The 25,481-nt window shown below is 32.5% G+C and overlaps 1 protein-coding gene across 3 annotated transcripts in view; it reads left to right on the forward strand.

The window, feature by feature from the left end:
- Tll1 (tolloid like 1) overlaps positions 1-25,481 on the forward strand; it is a 200,843-nt gene that overhangs the window by 156,479 nt on the left and 18,883 nt on the right. For all 3 annotated transcript variants that reach the window (XM_004848221.4, XM_087216992.1, XM_021261202.2), the window contains 6 exons: positions 5,915-6,110; positions 7,948-8,073; positions 10,275-10,435; positions 13,667-13,847; positions 20,777-20,902; positions 23,735-23,862. In XM_004848221.4, the coding sequence (XP_004848278.1) occupies positions 5,915-6,110; positions 7,948-8,073; positions 10,275-10,435; positions 13,667-13,847; positions 20,777-20,902; positions 23,735-23,862 (918 nt within the window). The remainder of the gene's footprint in view (positions 1-5,914; positions 6,111-7,947; positions 8,074-10,274; positions 10,436-13,666; positions 13,848-20,776; positions 20,903-23,734; positions 23,863-25,481) is intronic.

Raw genomic sequence — 25,481 nt, forward strand, 5'->3', positions numbered from 1 at the left:
TTTATTCATTGCCATGACCCATTGTCAAGTACGTGACATCTGGCTGTACTAGTCGTTTTCAATAAAATTATTAAATTCATGAGTAAATAAACATACTTATATCATGAAGGAAAATAAAAAACTGAAGTGGCAGAATTTAAATAAAGAGCTCCCATGAACATAAACCTAACCAAGATCCATGCTGTTCTTTTTAACATGTATATTTTGTCTCCCCCTTCTTTTAGATGTAGTGATATACTAATATGAACTTATTATTAAATGCATCTGCAAAATAATGTTAAACTATTTGATATAAAAATAAAATGTGAAATATTAACTATATATTTAGCCTTTACTTTTTAATTCAAAATTCTATTTATTGTTAGTATTATTTGCTAGACTTTACTAAATTTTTCTCATTAATATCAATTTTTATGATAAATTCTTATATATATTGCTTTCATTGTAGTTTTTCTTAACATTTTTAAAAGCAAATCACAACTCTCATACTGTCCCAAGTGTATAAACTATAATTTATTTTATCTCTAAAATTTGTATCACTTATATTTGATCATGTTAGTTAGATTGCATTAATTATATTTTAAAGCTACATCATAACATTTCTGAGAGAATTTATTTTTAATATGCATAGTGTAAAATTTACCATAATAATAACTTTAAGTGTATCATTCAGTAGCATTAAAGTACATTTCACATTGATAGGCCACCAATCTCTAAGTTTTGTTTTCATCTTGCAAAGCTGAAATTCGATACCCACTAAAAAACAAACTTCCATCCTTTTCTCCTCGCCATCCTTGGCAACAACTGTTATTTGTCTCTACAAATTTTGACTGTTTCAGGTACAGCATCTGACATAAGTGAAATCATACAGCATTTATCTTTTTGTGACCTGAGTGCTTCACCTCAAGTTTCATTGTATTTGTAGCATATATCAAAATGTTATTCCTTTTTAGAGCTGACTAATATTTCATTGTATGCATGTGCTATGCTTTGTCTATCTGTTCATATAGCAATGGACAATTGGGCTGTTTCCTTCTTTTGGCTATTTTGAAACATCTGCTCTGAATGTGACTATACACATACGCATATATTCGTACATGAATTTATGAATGGGCTCTCAGCCCGGACTTGCCCTGTCTTCTGGGACTGGCTTCCACCTGTGTTAGAACTCACTTGCAAACACTCATCACAAACCTCTGTACAGGTTGGCAGTTTTAGAATGAGAGGCTGACCACTTCCAGTCAAAGTTAATTTACTTCAGTTCTTGTTAAACAGAAATCAGCTTTACCGTGTTTCCTCTTTAACTGTCTAGTAATGTTATGGGCCTCCTCTTAGGAATGAAATATAACACTAATCCCTTTTAGCTAGTCTTTGTTCTCCTTATTCCTTCTTTGTGTATTTGGATCTACTACCAGTATCATTTAAATATCAGTTCTTAAAAATGATCAGATCTTACCATCATTTTCATTGTATTGTCTATGGATGTATTAGGTCTGTTTACATTATAAAAATCACCACATTAGTATATAATTTATGCTTTGATTACCATAAAGTCTGTAATAAATCAACATAATTATTATCAAAACGTATTTGCTACATGTGTAATTGTGCATGACATTACATTCAGCTTCCAGCTCTCTGAACTGTGTCCATGCATTAATTCAAGAAGAAACTGCTTTTCCTTTTAATTTTCCTATTAATTTCCACCATATTTATTTCTATGTATTTCATGTAACAATTGATGAAATGATCTGCTATTGCTCTAGAAAATCCTGCAGAAATGACATAAATCAAATAGCACACTTTCATTTGTATCTATGGTCACTGTCGCCAAGTAGATATGGTTGATGAAATATAATTACAATTAACATTAATGGGGTAGACATTACACACAGGATTACACTATATATAAACACACCCATTGGGTCATTAATAAAGTATGCAAATTTTGGTGTGAAGGGATAATGCATTTCTGAATATTGTAAGCATTTATAATATCCATGTATATTATAAATCCACATATGTGAGACACAGTTCATTTTCTACGTATTGTCTATTTCTTAAACAACAAGACTGTTATGGCCAGGGCAATATCAATTATTTCTTTTTAATCACTGAAGATACTAATATTTTTATTTTCAATAGTGTCCATCTTGGTTTCTTTCTCTTCTTTTTTGGTACTGGGGATCAAACTTGGGACCTTGTGCTTGCGAGGCAGGCGGCAGAACCACTGAGCTAAATCCCCATCCCCCCATCTTGTTTCCTTTCTTGTTATTACTGCATTTTTAAAAAGTAATCATCTTCTTAAAACAGTAATTAAAAATCTTTGTAATTAATTTTGTTAATTTTTATTCTAGTGTGACTTTTACTATGAAGCAATGCGATTTAATTTTTATTAGTGGGCCTTCCACCTCAAGGATATTTTTTTCAGTGTGGAGTCTTGATTCTTTTCCTCTTCTCTTACCACACCCCCCAGTAGGATTCATGAATTAGGAGCAGTTCATTCTGTGCTGCTTGAAGCAGCCGAGGCTTGTTTGGCTTGCCAAGACTTTTCTCTATTTTCCCTACATTTTTGTCAGTAGTTCAGTGTTAATTTCTATCTTAAGAAAAAAAATCTGGATTTATAAATCATACTGCATGAGTTCGACCTGATGGTTTCATTTAAAATTGCAGCCTTCACTCCCACCATCCCATCTTCTCATGCTTCTTACCTCGTGTCACTTTATATTTCTTTCTTGGAATTTATTGCTTTCTAATATTTATGATTGAACAAATTATCTTATTTATTTCTTCCTTTTCTGTCTACCCACTAAAAGCAGGCAAACTCCAGGAGCCCAAAGTTCTGTGTTATTTTCTGAATGATACATAGAGAACAATGAGCAGCGTATCTTGCTGAGAATAATACTGAATACGTTTGTTAAAAAAATGAATGAATTCAGTTCTGTGATTGGAGAAAAGGAAACAGCAAATGTAATACTTTCACAGCTAAATCTGTGCCCCAGAAAAAATTATTTTGGGTGTCTCCTTATGCTAACTTATTTGTTTTTTTAATTTATATATTAATTGGTACATTTTAGGTATACAATACTTTTACATTTATCATTGGGTGTTTGTACCTGAACATGATGTATCTTAGTTCTTATTTTTTTCCGCATTACCTATATGCCCTTCACCTCCACCACCCTTCCATATTTACATAGATTTTGCTTCCATTTTTTTTTCTTTCTTATAATTTTTCCTTTCCTTTCTTCCCTTTCCCCTTCCCCTCCTGCCACCCCTCCACCTTTGGACCTTTTCCTATTTCAAAGTATCAATTATTCATTTTAATCATTTTCATCCTTATTTACACTTTCAGTTTCTCACCCTAGAGAAACTATTTGGTATTTATATATGTGTGTCCTATTTATTTCACTTAAGAGTATGGCCTCAGTATGCATCCATTTAGCTATAAATGTCTCTTAGTTTCTCATTCTTTATGGCTGAGTAGTACTCCATTTTACAAAAAAAAAAAAAAACCACATCTTTTATCCAGTTTCCACTTGATGGGCACTTGGGCTGTTTCCAATCCCTAGCTATTACAAATTGTGCTGCTATAAACATAGGTGCACATATATCACTGTGGTATGATTCTTTTAATTCTTTGGGGAAGATACCCAGTAGGGGAGTAGCTGGGTCAAATGGGACCTCTAGTCCTAGTTCTTTGAGGTATCTCCATACGGATTTCCACAGTGATTGCACCAGTCTGCACTCCCACCAACAATGGAGAAGGGTTCCTTTCTCTCCACACCCCCGCCAGCATTTGTTATTGGTTGATTTCTTGATAGCCATTCTTTGTGGGGTGAGGTGGAATCTCAATGTTGTTTTCATCTGCATCTCTCGAATGACCAGTGATGTTGAACATTTTTTCATATATTTATTTGCTGCTTTTACTTCTTTGTCTGAGAAATGTCTGTTCATTTCAGATGCCCATTTTTGAATTGAGTCTTTGAATTTGGGGTTCTTATTTTTTTCAATTCTTTATATATTCTAGATAGTAGACCTTTGTCTGAGGAACAGCTGAAAAAAATTTCTTCCCTTATTGTACGTTGTCTCTTAGCTCTGTTGGTAGTTTCTCTTGCAGGGCAGAAGCTTTTTAATATGATGAATTCCCAGTTGTTGATTTTTTATGCTAGTTCCCGTGCTACTGAAGTTTTGTTCATAAAGTCTTTTCCTATCCCAATGTCATTGAGAGTTCTACCTAACTTATCTTCCAGCAAGTTTACTGTTTCTGTCTTGATATTTAGCTCTTTAATCCACTTCGATCTTAGTTTAGTGGACGGTGATGGGTCTAGTTTTAATCTTTGGCAGGTTGAAATCCAGTTTTTCCAACACCATTTATTGAACAGGCTATCCTTTCTCCAATGAGGGCGATTGGCTCCTTTGTCAAAGATGAGGTGGCTGAGTATGTCTGGAGTTGTTTCTGCATCTTCTAATCTATTCCACTGATCTTTGGGTCTGTTTCTTTGCCAGTACCATGCTGTTTTTATCACACTACTATGCTACCTTATTTGAAGAGTATCTCTCATAACATAGCAATATCAACAGAGAGAATTTTCAAATATACATCAATTTCATTCGTTCAGGTTGCAACTCCATGAAATAAATAAATTTTCAGATGTCAATTTTGTAATGGGAGAATTATATAAATTAATAAATTGTATGTTGAACAATAGTTGACAAGCTGTAATAACTTTTATGGTTTTAAAATTGTAGATGTCTGCCCTTTCCATTTTCAAACACTTTATAAGCAGTTGACTCTATTAAGATTTCACAGATAATGTACAACTTCTGTGAAAACATTAAAAGCAAGAGTTTTGTTCAGAATTTGTCTTGTACAATTTATATAGCCATTCTTGTCTGTTGGTTTTAGACATTCAGGGTAAAACATCAGTGCATGAACAGTTCTCCATAAAGTGCATGGGCTAATGGTCTGCCCTAATATTTGCATGCAACTTTTTTTTTGTACTGGGGATCATACCCAGAGCTACCATATCCCTGAGCTCTATCCTCAGATTTTAAAAAACTTTTTATTATTTTGTAATAATGTCTTGCTAAATATCTCAGGCAGGATTCAAATTTGTGATCTTCCTGCCTCAGCCTCCTTCAGGGCTGAGATTACAGGCATGCACCACTGCACCTGGCTTGCATTTAGTCATTAAGGACAGATTTTGAGCTCCTTCAGATAACAGGGATCAAGAGGAGTGTGTAAAGGTAAAAGAAGTCATCCAAACCAAGGGCAACTTACCTTGAGAACAACAACAAAAAATTGCCAAAGCTGACTGTAATATTATAGTCTTTCTATATTCAGCTGTGCTAATCATGGATAAAAATTTTTATAGACTAGAAAGAAATGTCACCCCATACTATCAGATTTTCCTTTAAAAGTTAGATCTATAACCTAACAATGATATACTGGTCAAAAATATTTATATCCAGTTTCTCTATGAATAAAATGATGATCTTGTTGATAAACTATAAACAATTTTTCTTAGTTTAAGAATAAGTTATATATTGCTTGATGTATATCTGGCCCAGATTTTTGATGATAATTGTCTATCTTTTTCACTTCTTTTTAAAGAATCATTATTTGTACTTTAATTTTCTTTTAAAAACCAGTTAACTTCTGCTGGTCCTGACCCACATGGACACACAATTCCACAGACTTTTTTTTAAATTCAAAATGTCCTTTTTCATGTAGATATCCCTTGAGTGTAGGTTATTACCATATACACTCATGGGAAATTCTCTTGTGTACTCATTTGATATAAGTAAATTTTATGTTAACAAGTCAGTACTATAGCACTGAGAATGCATAATCTTCCCATATAAATTGTTTTGTCTATTTATGGAATACATCATAATTTTATTGTTGTAGATTGAAAGACATGACAACTGTGCCTATGACCACTTAGAAATTCGAGATGGGACCAGTGAAAATAGCCCCTTGATTGGGCGTTTCTGTGGTTATGATAAACCTGAAGACATAAGATCCACCTCCAATACCTTGTGGATGAAATTTGTTTCTGATGGAACTGTCAACAAAGCTGGGTTTGCTGCTAACTTTTTTAAAGGTATTTCACAGTGATTTGCAAATGTGAGATTTCCATTCTCAGGCAGGGACAAATGTGGTATTTAGTGAGTGGGAGGGAAATAGGATTAAAATTGTATGGAAAATTGAAGTAAACACAGTTGATGAGGATATTTTGATGAGTCTTGATGGGAAATGTTAGTGAAGTATTAGTTTGTAACCTTGTAGCATGGGACAGGAACAGTATTAGGGTACCCTACCATTTATGTTTTAAGAAATAGTCGAAAATAGTAAAATCTATAAAGCTATATAGATATAGAAAGACAATATTTGTAATACATACATATAACCAGCAAAGAATTCATAACTGGAAAGGGTTTTACTGACATGGAGTTGGTCAATTTATTTTCAGGTACCACAATTTTTAAAAAAACTATTAAAGAATAGTGTTCCTCAACATTAGAAGCAACTATAGACCTTTCAGCAGAGTGTTCTGTTAGCTAAAATATCTTTTTGTAAGGAATTATTTGCTGATCAGTTTCATTTTGAATTACCTATGTTTTCATTTATTCATGTCCGATATTTTGTGTGAATTACGAAGATAAAAAAAAGCTATTGTACTACAAATTATAACATTAAACATACATTAGGAAATACATAAATACTTATTTTAAGTGTATCACTGTTGAATAAAATTTTCCTTTGGCAACAGAAAACAAAATTTACTCCACACTGAGTTTTATAGGACAAATGATAAATTTGAGTATATCAAAATTTAATGAGTGATTCAAAATATATTCATTATTTTAAGAAAAGTATAATGAATTTCCCCTATGAATTCATAAGAATTGAAAGACAGGAAATTTGACACTTTAACTATATGAATTCATTAAGATATATACTAACACCCTGGAAATCATCTGTGTGCATTAATAGTAAAAGACACATATGATCAAACTATTTTCATGTGATATTTATATATTTCACTATCAAAATGCTTGGTGTTCTGTTGATGCATAATTTTTCCATAGTATATTTAGTATTTACCTAATTCACATTATGCTGTTTCTGAAAAACTGAGATAATGGAATGCCCTGTCATACTCATTTTTTAAAATATTATGTATTTTCATATTTTTACATACAATTAAATGTGTAGACATTTGTAAAAATACTGGATTGTTAGATATTCTGAGTCAAAATGTCTATATAAGAAACACTGAATGTTTTAAATTGAAAGAAATCAAGTCAATTCTTGAGCTTTATTTTTTACACTTGATCTTAGCCAAAAGGTCAAGAAGCGATTGAGTTTTATTTTTTAATTTTTATTCTCCATGATCTATTTCTTAATTGTGATTTTTCTTTCAAAGCATTTTTCCTTGAAGTACTGGGGATTGAACCCACAGCCGCATGCATTCTAACTATGTACTCTACCACAGATCTACATTCCCAGCCCCTAAAACCATTTTTTTTGAGATACATCTAACAAACTGTACCATGAAATGAATAGGTGCAGCTATGTTTTTATAGTAAGGATATTTAAAATTTTTCATTCTGACAAATCTCTAGGTTTTAACGATCTCTATTTGATCTCAAATTCAGAAGAAGAAAAAACAATCTGAGACAAGATGATTTTTAGTTCGTGTGGCTCTATCTTAGTAGTCTTTCTCTTGGTTCTTCCAAAATTTTTATGTTGCAGTAACATGAATTCTCGTATGTCATCCACCAAGGGCTTACACATTGTCCCTGCTTCTTTGTTGAAGAAACGAATCATATTGTTTTATTCCAAGCTGTTAAGGCTTATATTTTCAAAAAGTTGTCGACTTTAATATATAAAGACATCATACTCTAGTTGTTCTATAATTATCACTCTTTTTACAGAGGAAGATGAATGTGCCAAGCCAGACCGAGGAGGCTGTGAGCAGCGGTGTCTGAACACCCTGGGCAGCTACCAGTGTGCCTGCGAACCTGGTTATGAGCTGGGGCCAGACAGAAGGGGCTGCGAAGGTAGCCCTGGGCTCATGTGGCTGCCCCTCCTCTATTCTGTTCTCTCTCTCCCTCCCTCCCTCTCTCCCCCTATAATGAGCTTGATCTTGATCCTCAACTAGTGAGACAAAATTCATAGTCTTCATAGTCACAACTGTTGAGAAACCTTCCCTGGATTCTTGTTATAGAGTTAGTCTTTTTCCTCTTTGAGCACCAGGTCACCATGTATATCCATCCTCCATCCAGCCCTTCATCCTTCCATCCCTCCCCCCTATCCATTCCTTCTCCTTCTATGTATACATGTATGTAGGCATTCATGAGCGCATCCATCCATCCATCCATCCATCCATCCATCTATCCATCCATCCATCTCTGTATTTGTCTTCTCATTTCTTTTGTCTTTTGCTTAACATTGTCTATGAGTATGTCTCTCTAATTAAAATGGAAAGCCCTAGTCTACATTATCTTTGTATTTTTATCATCTAGCACAAACATAAAGCATTTAGCACAAAGCCAAATAAGTGTTTTATGAACAAATGATTGATTAAAAGACATTTTTGTCATGGTTATCTACATTTCCTCTTTATATTTGAACATGAGATTTCTTGTACAGAGTTGTGTTACCATGGTCTGTAATCTCTTCTCTCAAAATTTAAAGCTGACTTTGTTGTGTTCCCCTTCTCTATCCTATTACAGACTCCATACCCAGAATTACAGGCAGAAAAAAATGGCTTTCCTTCTATTCCTCCTTTATTCTTCTTTTTAAGTTTCTCACAAATTCATCTTCACAGGACTTGTAGTAAATTAGTATTATTTATATATTAATTTATTTTTGCTTTTTCCTACTGAAATATAAATCTCTGGAAAGTGAGCATGTTCTTCTCTATTGTGTCTGTAACAGAAAATCTGAGGAGCAAAGGTAGGAAAAGTATTGGCTTAATGAATAAATGCCACACCTTTGCTGACCTACTTAAAAAAATTATAGTCTCCCTGTTTCTTCTGAAAACTTTGAAAGTTCCTGTTTGGCTCTCAAAAATCTTCATTTTGGCCAACAAACTACTAACATTCTCCCTCTATTAGAATTTTTAAAAGCATAATTACTAAGAAAATGTAGTATTTTTATAGGAGATGATTGCAAATTGACATGACTCACTTATTTGTACCTTCTAGAAATATTTTACTTCATAATAATTTATCAAAAAGGCATTGAAAGTAAGTGCATAGGTAATATTTTGCATATTTATATAGTATGATAAGGTATAGAAATTATACACAAAGGCAAACAAAGAAGCAAGTTATTTTAGATAACTTGAGTTTCCTGGTAGGAATTAGTTATCAACTGTGTATGAGATATATTCTTTTCATTCAACTTGCTTTTAGATATTGTGATTTTGTTGATTTCAGTATGAATAAAGAAAAAAGGAAGTGTAAATAGTACCTTTTTAAAGTAGATAATTGAGGGCTGGGGATTTAGCTCAGTGGTTCTTTCTCCTGCCTCTCAAGTGCAAGGTACCAAGTTCGATCCCCAGTACTAAAATAACAAAAACAAAAACAAAAAACCAAATAAAATAGATAATTGAATGGTTAAGAAAACAAGATGTTAGCATTTTTTGAATAAATATGTTGTCTTTACCATAATTTATATTGCCTACTAACCAGTACAAAAGCTTTATTTGTCTTGGAGAAAAAATTTGAGGAACTAAACCAATGATTTTGGTCTGATTGTGTAAGACTATCTTGTGACCCATGTATCTATCTATCATCTATCTATCTATCTATCTGTCTATCTATCTATCTATCTATCTATCTATCTATCATCCATCCATCCATCTATTCCCTTAATTCCCAGAATGGCTCTATCCATTTTCACAATTTTTTCTTAATTTGGTAGTAGACAAGACATCACTAGCATTGTAAGATATTATTGTACCCATTTAAAAGACAAGGGAGAGGAGATCCAATATTACAGTGCTCCCACAACTATAAAGTGATTTAAAATGTAGTTCAGAATAATTTGCTTTTTTCCAAAGCAACAAAATAACAGTTTTAAAATGGGATTTGATAATTAAAATAGTTGTCCTAAAAGCTGAGAAAGAGAGATTGCCCTTTCTATACTTTAAAATCCAGAATGCAGTTGATTCAAATTCAGGGCCAGTATGTTTGGGTATGAATGCAAAGGTCTCAGAATGGGCCGCGGTTATTTTCCCTTTGTTTCCTTCTAGCTGCCTGCGGTGGGCTTCTTACCAAGCTGAATGGCACCATCACCACCCCCGGCTGGCCTAAAGAGTACCCTCCTAATAAAAACTGCATGTGGCAAGTGGTTGCACCAACTCAGTACAGAATTTCCATGAAGTTTGAAGTTTTTGAATTGGAAGGCAATGAAGTAAGTGCACAATAAATAGAAAATTTTTAAATCACGTTTTGAGAATCTCTGAAAGCAGACAGACAAACATAAGGAAAAGAAAGAATGTACTATAGTTATATGAATATTTTAGTCTTTCTCTGCTCTACCATTAATATCTGCAACTAATGATTCTCTTTATCATTTGATGATATTTTAAACTGTTTCTTGGAGATTGAAAATTATCCAGAGGCAGTTTTTATTCCATGTATTCAAATGCACTATATATTAACAAATTTTCTAATTTACTAAAAACAACAGAATATTTAGGGTCAGCTTCTTGTTACATAATGTGTTCTAGGAAAATAAACTAAAATCCACTGATTGAGTAGTAATGAAGATATCCACCAAAGAAGATGATATATTTGTGATAATGTGGAAATTTTAATTATATACATTTTCTTCAATATAGATTCTGCTCATGGTTCATAAATAAAAAAAGATTAGTTTTTTAGTCAGTAAAATACATGTGTAGTTGAAGCTACCTTTAGCTTTACAGATATAGCTTACTGCATTGAAGGTATAATTTTCTATCAGGTGACCACAATAAAACAGTGCAGCAATTTATTTGAAAATTCCTATGTGCACACCAAATACAAATAAAATGTCAAGCCAAGAATGAGAACTTTTAGAAAAATATTCTTTGCGTGATTGGTCAACACTAGTTTAATTTCAGAAAGAAAAAGTTATAAACATTTGTTTGCTTTGATCTTTCAAATTTTTCTTTGTGTTTCTACATCCTTTCTTCAAACTTTTTTGTTTTTATTTAGATATGAACATGATTTCACTCTAAAATTAACTCTTAAAATTATTTTGCCTCTGATATATATCTGTTGAAACCTGTAAAGTCTGAGAACAGAAATGTAACTTGTCAATTCTCCTGGGACAATAAATACTGGAATTATTTGTGAGGTTTACACATAATTTTGCTTTTAGGTATCTATCTTTGCCCCTTTTTTAATATCTAATCCTTTTCATTTTTTTCTTTGATGACTTTTATTTTCCTTAATTTTGCTTTTAATAGATGAAGCACTTTTTATTACTATATGTTTGCATTACACTGTGATTACAGTCATCATGGGAAGCAGGTACATGTACAAAAAACATGTCAATTATTTTTCTCATCCCCTTCCCCTACTCTCCCTCCATCTCTGGGTCTCCTTCCCTTTTGCAAAAGATCTCTCTCCCTGTTGTGCATTTTAAAATCTCTTACTATGGCTTGAGGTAAACACAGTACCTGACTTTTTGTCCCCTTCAAGGAAATTAAAATAAAAAATGAGATGAATTTATGTGTTTCAGATAATTGTAGAACCTGAAAACTCAATAGGCCTTTTGAGGGTATTTTTAACACCATATGTAAACTTTATGATGGGAAAGATGCAGTTTGATACACATAGAACATTATTTTTTAAACAACTGCCTCAAATGTGGGGAAATGTTGAAATGAAGAGAGTAAATTTTATAATATTTTTAGAAAAGCTTTTATCTGAGCTACCCTTTTTGAAAATGGGATATCTCTACCCATCCTGTGACTTGATAAGAACTGAGTGTTGAATGGATGCTATTCACACAGTTTTCTCTTAGTTGTAGCAGGTGAGATATGTATTAATTTATTTATTAATTGATGCATATTTATAAGACTGGAGATTTGTGTTCAGGAGGAAGAATGGTGGATAGTTTTATATAAATAGGATCTGTGTAATGAAGTCATTATTCTCATAGTAATGGTCATCATTCATAGAAGTGCTTTTTAAAAATTTGGTTTACATATCCATTATTTAATTTATAATGGTTTCTCCGTGTGAAAAACCATTACAGAATTCTGTGTATTTTTATATTTTGATAATTGATCTGCTCACAATAAAAGGCCTGTGAAAATACTTGTCTTGTAGAATACTAGATTAAGTTTAAGGCTTCATTATTTTATTCTTTATATTGATACCCCAAGGGGAAAATCAATAGGAAAGAACATTAGCCTTGGAAACATTCCCATACTACACTAGCTAAACAAAAAATCATACTTGCAACAAAGTAGGTAAAACACTTATTTCATTTTTCCTAGCGACATTTTGTTTATTTAACATCGAATTACTATCACAAGAAATACTAATTTGAGTTGACATATTTCAAAGTACAGATCATGCCCCAGGGTTCAATCATATTCGTTGTTGAGCTTTGCTAATTACATATTTACATAATAAGGTCATCCATGCAGGATGTGTTCTTTAGACTGTGCTGTATTGGAACTCAAGAAACATGTATTATGGAAACATCTGTTAGTGGCCTCAGAATTGCTTAAGAATACTTAATATTCACTGAGTTCCTTCCAATTTGATGGTGTTAGTGCAGTGCCTATAAATCAGATGAGTCGGCCTCCTTATATTATCATTGTGAATCCCTCACTGTAAATCCCTGCCTTCATTCCACTGAAGAGAGCTCTTATTTGCTGTCCTGAAGCAATCCTACAGAGTGACTTCACTGTACTCAACAACACAAAGGAATTTATGTCAGACATTTTAATAAAAAGCCAATGATCTTTCTATCATATACCAAGTATCTGTCTTTCTCTTTGAAAGTTATTAATAATGTTATTCCAATAAAAATGCCATTTCTGGGATGCAGCAATGAGGGAAGCCAAACTATGCAGTTAGTCACCACACTGCTTGTAAGATATTATTTCGAATAAGTTATATAAAAATTTATGAACCTTGGTTTTCTCATCTATATAATGAAAATGATTATTTTTATTGCTAGTGATTGTATCATGGACTAAATATGGTGATTTCAGGTATTTATTGTAAGTATTAAAACAGTATATAAGAAGTTCTTTAACAGTTCCTTCTAAAATTTAAAACACCAAAAATATATTTTAAAAAGGATGGCTATTGCTGCTCTTCTTCTCATGAACACCATCATCTGAAAAACTATCCATCTCAATTATCCTTATCATTTTGTATTTTCTGGAAAAGATATATGATGTTAATATATACAAACAAGCATACATTTGTGAGCACAAGTCTAGGTGATACAATAAAATTCTCTAAGGAAGCTTTCTGGGTCAAAGGACAACCGCTTCTTGATTTGTTTCTATTAATTGCAGTTTGACGACCATGGTAGTAAAGAGGTAAAAGCATGATAAAATTTTGAAAAATAAATGTCAGTCATCTCGTACTCCCCAATCTGGTGATGCTGATAATCATGTTTTTTCTCCAGGTTTGCAAATATGATTATGTGGAGATCTGGAGTGGTCTTTCCTCTGAGTCTAAATTGCATGGCAAATTCTGTGGTGCTGAAGTCCCTGAAGTGATCACATCTCAGTTCAACAACATGAGAATTGAATTCAGGTCTGATAACACTGTATCAAAGAAGGGCTTCAAAGCACATTTCTTCTCAGGTATAAATATTTACATCTTTATGTGTATGCTACAGGTTTTCACCATGGATTGGCTTCCTTTCTATGTTATCTTTCTTCGTAGCTTTCTGGAAATTTAATTTGGAGGTCCACAGAATGCATGATCGTTTATCCTGGGTCTATCAATTTTTTACTTAAAGTTGGGATATTAATATTGAGGTCATGTTGAAATGTTGTGCTAAGATAGTTAGATCTTACATACAATGTAACATTATAAAGACCAGAGCAAATAATACACAAAAATAACAATAATTTTTCACACAATGAGTACTCATTACCTAGATTTGAAAATAATTGTTTCCTAAAGGGGCAGATTTTTCAACATAATTTTCTTGTTTTGGAAAAATGTAGTCTCATTTTAATAAAACATCTTTCTCATTACTTGGCACCACATTTCTTCACACATTTTTATTCTTATTCTTATGCCAATATCAACAGTATATTTCACTTTGTCACTATGGAAATGATGGCAGTATAATACTTAGAAATACGAAAATAATGATTTTACTAAAAATAATTTAATATCTTATATAATTATTGGCTCATATTTGTGTTTGAAATAAAAATAACATTTAATCAATTCAAAGTAAAATTTTCACTTAAAAAACTGAAATTTGATGAAAGCTCCCTTAATTTTATAAAAACATATAGAAACATAAGTGAAATTTCCTTATTTTCTTATTCTCAGAATCATTCTTTATAAACACATTATCCTTAAACTTTAAATATAGATAAAATTGTAGTGAAAGGCATAGCAATTTCCTGTGCACTGTAGCTTAGCAAGCAAATTCCAATTACGTTTTAATATTAGGTAATTTGGACTGAGTTAATTCAAAGTCCATTTATTTCAATCTCCTTGTGTTTTAAAATTAATGAGATTTACCATGTCCAGGATTTGTTTGGGGTTTTCAGTATATTTGAAGTTAGTGGTTCAGAAGCACCATTGAGTTCCAGGTAATGCACAGAAGTGTGTTCCCAACACAATGCATTTCTGGTTCATTGCTCTTGTTCCCTTCTTTTCTTCAAGGTTTAATTACTTTCTAAAACTCTCAGGCATTATTTTAAAATTTATGTTACTCAAAATAGAATTTTAATAGCCTATTTTAATAAAAGGAAGACTTTCCTAGATTTCACTGCCTTATAAATATCATGTGTTTTACAAAATTTAATTGATCCAATGATTATTTGGAGACAATGGTACTTGCCTGGCAGCCATTTAACTATGTGTTCTTAAAATTGAAATTATGAAGTCAATAAATTTTATTATACTGTTCAAAGTATTCAGGATCCTTTTTACATTTGTCATACATTTTGTTTTCAAAATATTTTTAAAAAATACACGGTACATGCACTGACTCCAAAGTATGATTATATTTAACGATACTCAAAATATTTAAAATTCACTTTCTGTTAATTCTGATGAGGCAAAACTTTCCAAATTGTATAGACAGCTTATGTATATATGTCTTAGAACAATACTATTGGTATATAAAACAATCTTCATTAATTCTTATAACTCAGATATGAAGGCCCAGCCAGAAGGTGCTGTGCTCTAGCACACAAGAATAAATAATCTTTATTTTTTTTCTCTGTGTAGTTATGCTTTCTAAAATTAACTGAGTGCCTTAGTTGTACTCAGCTAACTAGCCAATAATCACTAATTTTCTATGAATCATATTCACTGATATAATCAATCTCAAGAAATCATTTCATTTTTTAGTATTTATATATATGCTCTCTCTAGATCTAGATGTAGATGATATAAATATATTCCATGACAATATTTCATTTTGACAGAGTCTAGCTTAGGTATTTGATAGAGTGCAGTAGCTAAATAAACTGACAAATAAAGTTCCAAGAGAAATTAAATCCCAAATGTTCATGTTGTAATATTAGATTAATATGTGTAACAGACGAGGCAGATGAGTTAAATACTGTTTAGTGTCACAAGTCATCTAAAGCTTAGTTTGTCTTGGCCCAGGGATCCTCCTCTTAGAGCTGGTCATGGCTTTTTTGAGTGACATTACTAATGCTTTATACAAAGTATCCTTATGACCTCAAAAATAACAGATACACTTTTCACTTCTTGGAGAGAAGTGCTTGCATGTTATTTGGAAGGGAAAGCTATTTAAAAATAAATTGTAGTTTTCTTGCTGTGAAGTAATACATCAGGAAGAAGACTAAGTATATTTAAATATTAATGCATGCAATTAAATAATGTATTTATAGTAATATTTCTAAAATATCCTCATCTAATAAAATTGTATATTTTAGTTCCTTTTGTTTATAGCTTCAGATTTTCAAATAAATACTTCTTAGATTTAAGAAATGAAATAAAAATGATCTCTCTAAAAATATATTAGCAGGATAATTGACATCAGTGATGCCTGTCACTTTGATGTTAATGAAATTAAGACATTTACATGTCAAATCAATTAAGTATCACCAGTCATTAAAAAATGCTGCAGCTTGAAAATTGGAAACTTAACAGGTTTTACGGCAAAGTAATCTATAAGCCCCTCCGCAAAAATAATGTACTTATTGATTCCAGTATATATTTAAAACCAATAGATTAAATTGATTAATATTCAGGGAAATAAGGAAATTAAGAATATCAAGATAAGGCTGTTTGGATATTATGAAGAATTATGTGTTTAGCCACGTTTTAGCTAATTCTGAATATAGTGACATAGACATTTTCTAAATGATACTTAGTCCAATAATCTCTGAATGAGATTTCTTTATCAGACTAACAACAGTGTTTACTTTATGTGGTGGGAAAATTAAACTTAGTTTTATATAGTACTATATTTGAACACAATTGTGCATCTCTGCATAGGCATATGATGCAGTTTACGTCAGTGGTGAGGTACAGTTAACCATGCTCTGCTTAGAACAAAGTTATATTCCTTTGTATGGGTTCAAGTTAAATATTAGTAGAATTCTATTCTAGTAGAACAGTAAATTTTGGGGAACTTGATATGCTTTTTAAAATTCAACTGTAGCGTTCAGTATTGTGAATATAATCAGCGACATTAGACAATGAAAATTGAGCATGTGCATCCTACTATCTTTGGCAACTTTGCATTAATGAAGATTCAGTCATGACTTCTGTAATAGTATGAACACTGAACTTGAAAAATAAACCTCTTTTGATAGCAGTCTCCCTCAGGGATAAATGGAGTGGGGATGTGATCTGTCATTGATGGCTCTAATGACCTGCTCAGTGGCAAAAATGGAATGATGCTGGCTTTCTGACCCCCAGTTCATTTCTGTCTGTAACAAATGCAAGACTTAGATAAAATAATTAGTGTACCTTTCTAACTATAAATCCAAGTGATTTTAACCTACATGCTCCTTATCTGCCTTTCCCTGTGTACAAATACTCTTTACAAATGTTTTTAAGCAATGTTTTCTTTAATGGAGTGGTTGTGGATATTTGTAGGTGACATTCAAGTTAATATTACTTTAGCAAAAGTATAAATATTAGTGTGAATAATTACAAATAGCAACACAACTGCAATATTCCCACACAATTTTGAATCCTGCTTCCAAATTTTCTATATTAGCCATATTTAAATATTTGCATGTTTGTGGAACAAGCATATTGTCTCTGTTGTAGCTCTCGGTGACTTTATCACTACTTTTCTAAAGGTGATTATGCTATTGTTTTATTTTGTTTGTGCTGCTGCATGTACATGCATGAGTGTGTGTTTGTGTGTGTGTGTGTGTCCATTTATTTCAGATTCTGTTCATTTAGTCTCAGACTATTTCCTCATGTATGGTTCTGTTCTGTTGCATGGATGATTTACTTCTTTTTCCTACAGATAAGGAAGCCTTCTTCAGAGAGAAAATTTTTATTTTTGAATCTTGAAAGAACTTGTAACAGGTTGCCACTTCCTTTGCATCCAGTATGTATTATTCATAGGGCCATGAGCCCATGACCTCTGGCCATCTCAGAAGCATGCTGCAGGCCTCTGGTGGGGAAATGCCACCTCCTTTCCCCCTAATAATTGAACCTTCTTCATCAAACACGAGAGAAATGGAAAGCAGATATGTCCATCCCAAAGAGGGGATTGATTTCCATCTGCAGAAAATAAATGTTTTTATTTCTCTGTAACAAAACATTTGTTTCTATAACTAAAAAAACTGTTTTTATTGTGTTTCAATTGTATGAAAATGCCAGAAAAATTCAAGTGAATACGTTGAATTATCAGTTATTAAATTTATTATGTAGACATTATCAGAAGTGTTTAAAACTCTGCATCTTTCTCCCTTTTCTCCTTTGTTGGGTTTTCATTCTTCAACATATCTGGAGAGTTCATAGGAGAGGAGAAAGGGAAATGAAGAAAGACTAGAAAGGGGAAGTGAAAATATCAGTCAAGTTTGCCAATAGCTTTTCCCTCTTGTTTGATGGCCTTTCATGAGAAATCCAAATCATATTTATTGCATTTTTCTTTTATGCTGCCACTGTCATCAGTTTAGAAAATCTAAAATTGTATTTACTTTAATTAGGATATTAACTAACTGCTATTCAAATAAATAGCTTTAAATAACTACATTGTGTTCACTATTCCTTAGAGCTACTTTGATCTTTTTTTCTGCATAATGTAAAATATCTGGACAATTTTAAGTATTCCGATGGCTTCATGAAATTTTCTCTTTTCATATGACTGACACATAAAACATTTTTACAGGCTATTTTTCTGGACGTGATAATGTTCCTCTGCTGCTTTTAGTGACTATTGTGATTAGTTTAGCTTTGAATTTTTGCTAAAATTTATATTAACCCATAAATGTATTCTAGCAGAAAAATTGATGGCTCTTAAAGTTCATGTGACCTTGACTAAAGTAGGCAACAGCAGATGTGGGAATGAAGGAAGGAAAGATGATAAAATGGGAAAGTGTAAAATAACAGATACTTAATAATGTCTCTATAAATTATGATAATAATTCATCCTCTTAGCCTTCTACTATTCTGCTCTTCCCTTTTCTCTTCATCTTTTTTCCATATATTTTTCCAACACAATAGAATTAGGAGCAACTTGTCACAAAGCTATTGAAATATCACTGGGTTTACTTTCTATTTGATTTCATTTAGTTTCCATCACCACAGGTCAGCTTATGTTCTATCAAATCCTGAAACAATTCTACTGGGAAATATAAACTAATGAAATGATATTTCCAGTAGAATGTTGTTTAGATGTTAGAAACATGTTATATATTGGAATTATTTTCATTATAAAAGGACTATGGATTTAAATATTTTTCTAAAGCTTCTTATTGTAAAATGATGAGCAAATAACTTCCTGGTTAACTATATGAATCAGAAAGTGCAGGCAGATGATACTATGGTGGTAGAAGTGTGAATTATCATTCGCAATTCATATTTCATAAACTATGATCTTCACTGTTGATCCAGTTAAAGGAATAGGGGCACAGAGTTATGATGAATTGCTCTAAAATCAATTTTATAAAGATAATTCAAATATCTCATATATTTTGCTGTTTGTTGGTTTTTAAAAATAAATTTTTATTCTTTTTTTCTTAGACTCTTCATAGTAAGTATTAAAAGAATAATGGAAGTGTCAAGGATAGATAGAGAATGCATAAATCACAAATATGCTGATTCTGATATATTCTTTCAAGAATGAGAGTGCCTATATGTTTGAAATATTCTTGTATTGCACATGAATGCATCCTGCAAGCCTGTGTGGTATACCATATAATCAACACTTAATAATGGAAACATGGATGCATCTTTAAAATTATTATAAGATTAGTTAATGAAAATATTTTTCCTCAACCTAACTCCATAGGAGAATATTAATGATTAAAAAAGCAAAACTTGCACTATTTGTGTAGCACCATGAACTCAGTAGTTCTCAGTAGAAAAGTCAACTGACAGAGTGAAATATGACTTCACTCTAGCATCTGATAAGGATGCACTGTGTTCTTTTTATTCTCTCTGTGTGGGATGAACATGTGAGTGATGTGTCATCATATATGTGTGTCAGGAGCAATCTGCCAGTTCTAGTTAAATGGCCATGCCTGCCATGGGATGACAGCTGAGTGACATAGTGTGAGAGCTGATGCCTCTCCCTGGATTGACTGCCTGTTCATCTAGTTTGGCTTTTTTCCCTGTCATCAATTTGGTAGCTGTTTCTTAAAGCTCATATTTCTTATTCTAACCTTAACTTTCCTTCTAGCACACTAAAAGCCCTTTCAGGGGATGACTTATTAATAAATTGGTCTGTCAGAGTAGATTTGCTTAAGAGAATTAATATAAATTGTTTCACCTTTAGGATGGTCTAATTGATGGCTTTTTCTGTCTTGGAATGTTTTTAAATGTCCTGATTCATTAATGCTAAGCATATCTGCCCAGTTAACAACAAAAAAAAATCAACTACAGTATTTTACTGAATGATATTTTTAAAAAGTGAGTACATAGAAAGCTTGCAAACTTGTTTAGCCTCTGGCTATACACCATGGTAACTATACTGAAGGATTTTCTTCTATGTAAATGGTATTTCTTGTCTTTATCTAAACCACTCACAATTAAAAACTTATTTCTAAACATCATCAGTAAGTCTTTTGAAATGGAACAAAAATCTCTTGATTTCGTCATTCTCCTACTTAAAACTTTCACATCAGCCTGGGGGTGGAAGAATTGCAATTGTTACCTGCCATACATAGACTCAGAAATTCAATCCATGGTACAAAGCTCCAAGCTAAGCAAGGAAGAAGTAAAACTAAGATACTGTTAATTTTTACTTGTTTTGTATTGTGAACAAGGAGCACTATCACTTAGTTTACCCTTTGCTAATGTTCCCCACAACTAAAACACTCTCTGTTGGTATTCTTTGTTTTTAAAGCTCCTTACTAAACGACAGGCTTTATTTCTTTGACAGACAAAGATGAATGTTCTAAGGATAATGGCGGGTGTCAGCATGAATGTGTCAACACAATGGGAAGCTACATGTGTCAGTGCCGGAATGGATTTGTCCTGCATGAAAATAAACATGATTGCAAGGAAGGTATGGAAAAGAATGCTCTTATTTTGAAAAAAAAAATCTTTGATTTCACGTGGTTTGCACAAATTATTACTTTGAAATAGACTTAGTCATATCATTGAACTATACTGCTGTTGACTGTTCAAAGGTGAAAAAAAGAAAAATAAAAATTCGGTGCAATCTTCAGATTTCCAAACCATCTTATTGGAAATCTCATTATATCACCCAAAGGTTTCACACTTTACACATGGATGTCATTAGAGTCACTTTGTATAATAGATGTAGAAGCTCCTATAACACTACTTGGTAGCCAAAAATTCCCCTGCAGGATGCCCAGGTCTTGGTTGAACAGACCTTGTAACACTATTTATGTATAAACTTAACTTCTGCAAAATTTTAAAATTTGGTATAATGTCCTTCTCCAAATCTGTACTACATGAGTGATGTATCTATAAATACAGAAGTATCAAACTCAAATGCCTACCAAAGGAAAGACATTTGAAAATGGTAGTTACTGTGCCATTTAACATTTCAAGTCAGGGTTTTGGCCAACATAGCACACTAGTAGCATGATACTAGCCTTGTAGATGTTATCCTTAAGGCCGTACAAAATTCCAGTATTTAAAAAAAAATAATGATTTTAATTCCTTCTACTACCTTGAGTTAGATGGTAACAAAGTATAATTTTCAATTTTTATTTCTTCCTTTGAAGTTCTGCCCTGGTAATTTCTACTTATATTGAATTCATGCCTGTTTTGAAAAGAAAATTATTAAGGAAGATTTTATAACTTTAGTCACAAGCATGTGTAGATTGGAAAGGCCTGATTAAAACTGCATATAGATACTTTTTGTATACATTTTAAAGTAATAAAAAATATTCTGAAATCACCTTGCTCTGTTCAGTTCCATTATAATAATAACACATATGAGGGATAGTTCCCTTTTTTCCTTTGAGAAAATGGCACTATGCAGAATCATATACGAAAGGGAATTACTCTCTACTTTCATGTGTGAACATGATATTTATAACTTGGTAGAGTATGCTACTAAGTCAATAGGCTTGGCAATAGGCCCAGTTGTTTTTGCAGATGTGGAAAGTAACTCAGAAAAACAAAACAAAACAAAACTTTTGTAAATTATGCATGTAACCCATGGTTCACAAGTAGCAAACATGCCCATGTTCATTACAACAGCTAATATTTCTGAAATTATCTGAAAAAAAAAACTTTCTCTAAAATATAATGATGTCCAGGTAATCATAAATAAAGTTCATTTTATGGATTTTTTTTTTTTTTACCGGGGATCGAACTCAGGACCTTGCGCTTATGAGGCAGGTGGTGGAACCACTGAGCTAAATCCCCAGCCCTATTTTTCATGGATTTTTTTTAAATAAAGTTCATTTCAATTGCCAGGAAAGAAGTTGAATTTTCTTTTACACCTGCTACAGTATACATGCCTTGTACATTTCAGAATTGAGCCTCCCAGCTTTGTTTCAATCTATTGTAGATTCTGTGAATCCCACATTTTATATGGCAAGGCAAAAATAGGGATGATGGAATTTAGAAAACTTTTGTCAAAAATAGATCTAGATTTTTTTTTTCCAGTGCTAGGGCTGAAACCAAGGGCCTCAAGTGTAGGCAAGTGGCCTCCCTCCTAGATTATTAAGACTATTGTCTTGCAAATCCTAATTTGTTCCACAAGATCCACATTTCATCTTTCTCTTTTTTTGAGTGTTTTCCTCTGTTGCAATCCCAAATCTTTCTATGAAAACCTACTGTGATTAAGGTAAAGTTTTCATAATAAGGAATGAAACCATGGCAGTAGCATTTACATTAATTAGTGTTGAGGACAGAGCCTTGATGTGCAACCCTGCAGTGTAACAGGTATATTGTTCAGATGGTAAAGAGTTTTCCCAAGTAGATTTTTTTGGAAAATTTTAGAAAATAATTTGTATTTTAGAATGGAATACACAAGGCATGACAAATAATTCCAATCTGAATCAAGATTTATAGTGTATAGCTTCATAAATTAGAGTGAACCTGACATGCTGATCGCAAATATTTTTGAAATTTGATATTAATATATCTCAGTTAAGGAGACATTAGTTGTGAAAAACATAGAAGAAATTCCATGCTAACTGAATGAGATATTCTTTGAAATTAATTTAGAAGTTATCTCCAAGGCTAGCACCTGGTCACCTAATTTTCCCCTTATTCTGTTAGAAGATTTTCTTCTCATTTTTTTCTACTTATACTAAATAAATCCTTGATTTCCTAAATAATGATGATAGCCATACTTGATAAAATTGTGGTTAATTTACGTTAACAGGTAAACTTATAGTTTAGGTATTCAGATAATATGCATAAGGGAGACAACAAATGTAAATGCATGATTTATAAAAAGCTTTAATGATTTTAATTAGCTGTAAATTATATTCCCATTAATAGGGAAAGAAAATAATTAAAACTGCACAGCCCATTAATTTCTGTTGATGGCAATGCATTTCATATTTTTCATATACCCAGTGCTGATATTCTTGATTGTCAAAATATGTTGCTGTATTACATTTTTGAGCTCATGGGTCCAACAGTTTAAAATAGTTTATTTTCTTTTTAGGCATTTATCTGATTTGTAGTAAACATTTAATTTCCAGTGAGTCAGACTACAAACATTCCCTGATTATGTTCAGCAACATATTTCCCAACACAGATGAATATGATAACAGAGATAGGAGTGATGATTAGCTAGTATTCAGGAAGATCTCTCAACAGAGCAGTTGGCAAGTAGGCCGCTTGTTTTCTGATCCAATCATGGGCTAGATTCCCACACTGACTGATACTGTCATTATTGACACAGCTGAGTGTGAACAGAAGATCCACAGCCCGAGTGGTCACATCACCAGTCCCAACTGGCCAGACAAGTACCCAAGCAGGAAAGAGTGCACGTGGGAGATCAGAGCCACTCCCGGCCACCGGATTAAATTAGTAAGTGAGCCCATCTTCTTCCTATCAAGCCGATTGCTGTGTCTTTCACAACTCGCAATATGGGGAAAAATAAGATTTATGGAACTGAATTAAATCAGTAGGCATCTGGAAAAGATTATCCTTCTTGTGCTTGTCTCCTGATACTAAACAAATCCTTGATTTCCTAGATAAAATGACAACCATATTCTTCTCCTTCAGGGCTTTTTTTGATGGATGTTTTAAAAGGTATTGCTAAAGTTGCTAGAAACAATCAGCTTATTTGTTACTAGTAATGAATTTTCCAAGTGGGTAATGATGTTTCTCAATGGAATAACACATAAAAGAACAGAAAGTCAGAAATTCAGCAAGAAAACAACAGGATAATTCACTTAAATACAATATAATATATTCTACTGATTACCTCAATTCTATATGCCTCATACACACAACATATATGCTTTTATAATCAACTTTGTAGTTTATAGAATATCATTTTTGCATAATGCATTACCCTTGTAGTTGGATACTAATATTTTTATATTTCTCCCACACATTGATCTATATCAGTAGGTCAAATAGGAATGTATAGTTTGCCTTTCCTTTTGTATTTTTGAGTCTTATGCTGTAGTATATTCATCTGGTAGTAAATGTTACATTTTATTTTAGATCAATGTCTGTAAGTTGTATATCTTAAGGTAATAAAGTCATAGGAATATGGAACTTTAAACAACTTCCTGAAATATGCTGCATTTAGAACAAGAGGGAATGCTAGCCAGCAAGGCTCATTACAGACTAACAGTCACTGTAAAAAAGAGGAAAAATATTGTAGGAAAGAGGCTTCCAAACCAAGGTAGTTTTTTGTCATTCTAGCCAACAGGTTAATTTTTAAATTCCTTGTTTATCCCGTTCCAGTCAGTGAATTGTTTCCACCAATGAAGAGTCCTTATTCAAATATTGTTTTATAATAAAATGAGACACAATGATAACATTTGTATTCCTAGTACATAGTTCTTCCATTTGTCGTATTTGTAAGTGACTCTCCAGACAGACAACAGTTCATTTCAGTCACTCTGTGAAGGATGCTAGATGCGGAGATGACTGCCCATAGCAAGCCCGCAGCTTTCTAGTCCTGTCCAAGGTCCTGATTGAGAAGATAATTCTCCAGACCTTACAGGCTGCAATGCAGGGGCTACATTCTCATCAGGAATACAGCTAACCAATTCAGTTGACAAAACAAGATTTTCCTGATAATTTTAGAAGACTTTTAATAAAACTAATCTAGTTTGTGAACTTTGAGAGCTTTGCTATGACTTCTTATCCAAATATTCCTATATTTTAACATAAAGTTGTGTTAAGTGATGTGTATAGTAGTTTGTCTAGCTATATATGTCTAAGATGGCATTTATCTTGATTTGGTTTACTTATAGCACTATGGTTTCAAGCTTATTTAGATGATCTGCGTTATGGATGCCACAAATTACAATAAAATCCAGTGCCTTCTGTGAGATGAGAGCAGTCTTGTGCATAGTGCTTAGTTACCATGAGTATTTTCAGTTCACAGTGTGATCATTCACACCAGGTGTGTATTATTTCATAATAATATCACAGTTGAACTACCAGAGGTCAGTTTGTTTTAGATT

This window comes from Heterocephalus glaber, unplaced genomic scaffold (genome assembly GCF_053883595.1).
Source record: "Heterocephalus glaber isolate CG9 unplaced genomic scaffold, H.glaber_assembly_v1.0 deba00001461, whole genome shotgun sequence".
Taxonomy (NCBI): Eukaryota; Metazoa; Chordata; class Mammalia; order Rodentia; family Bathyergidae; genus Heterocephalus; species Heterocephalus glaber.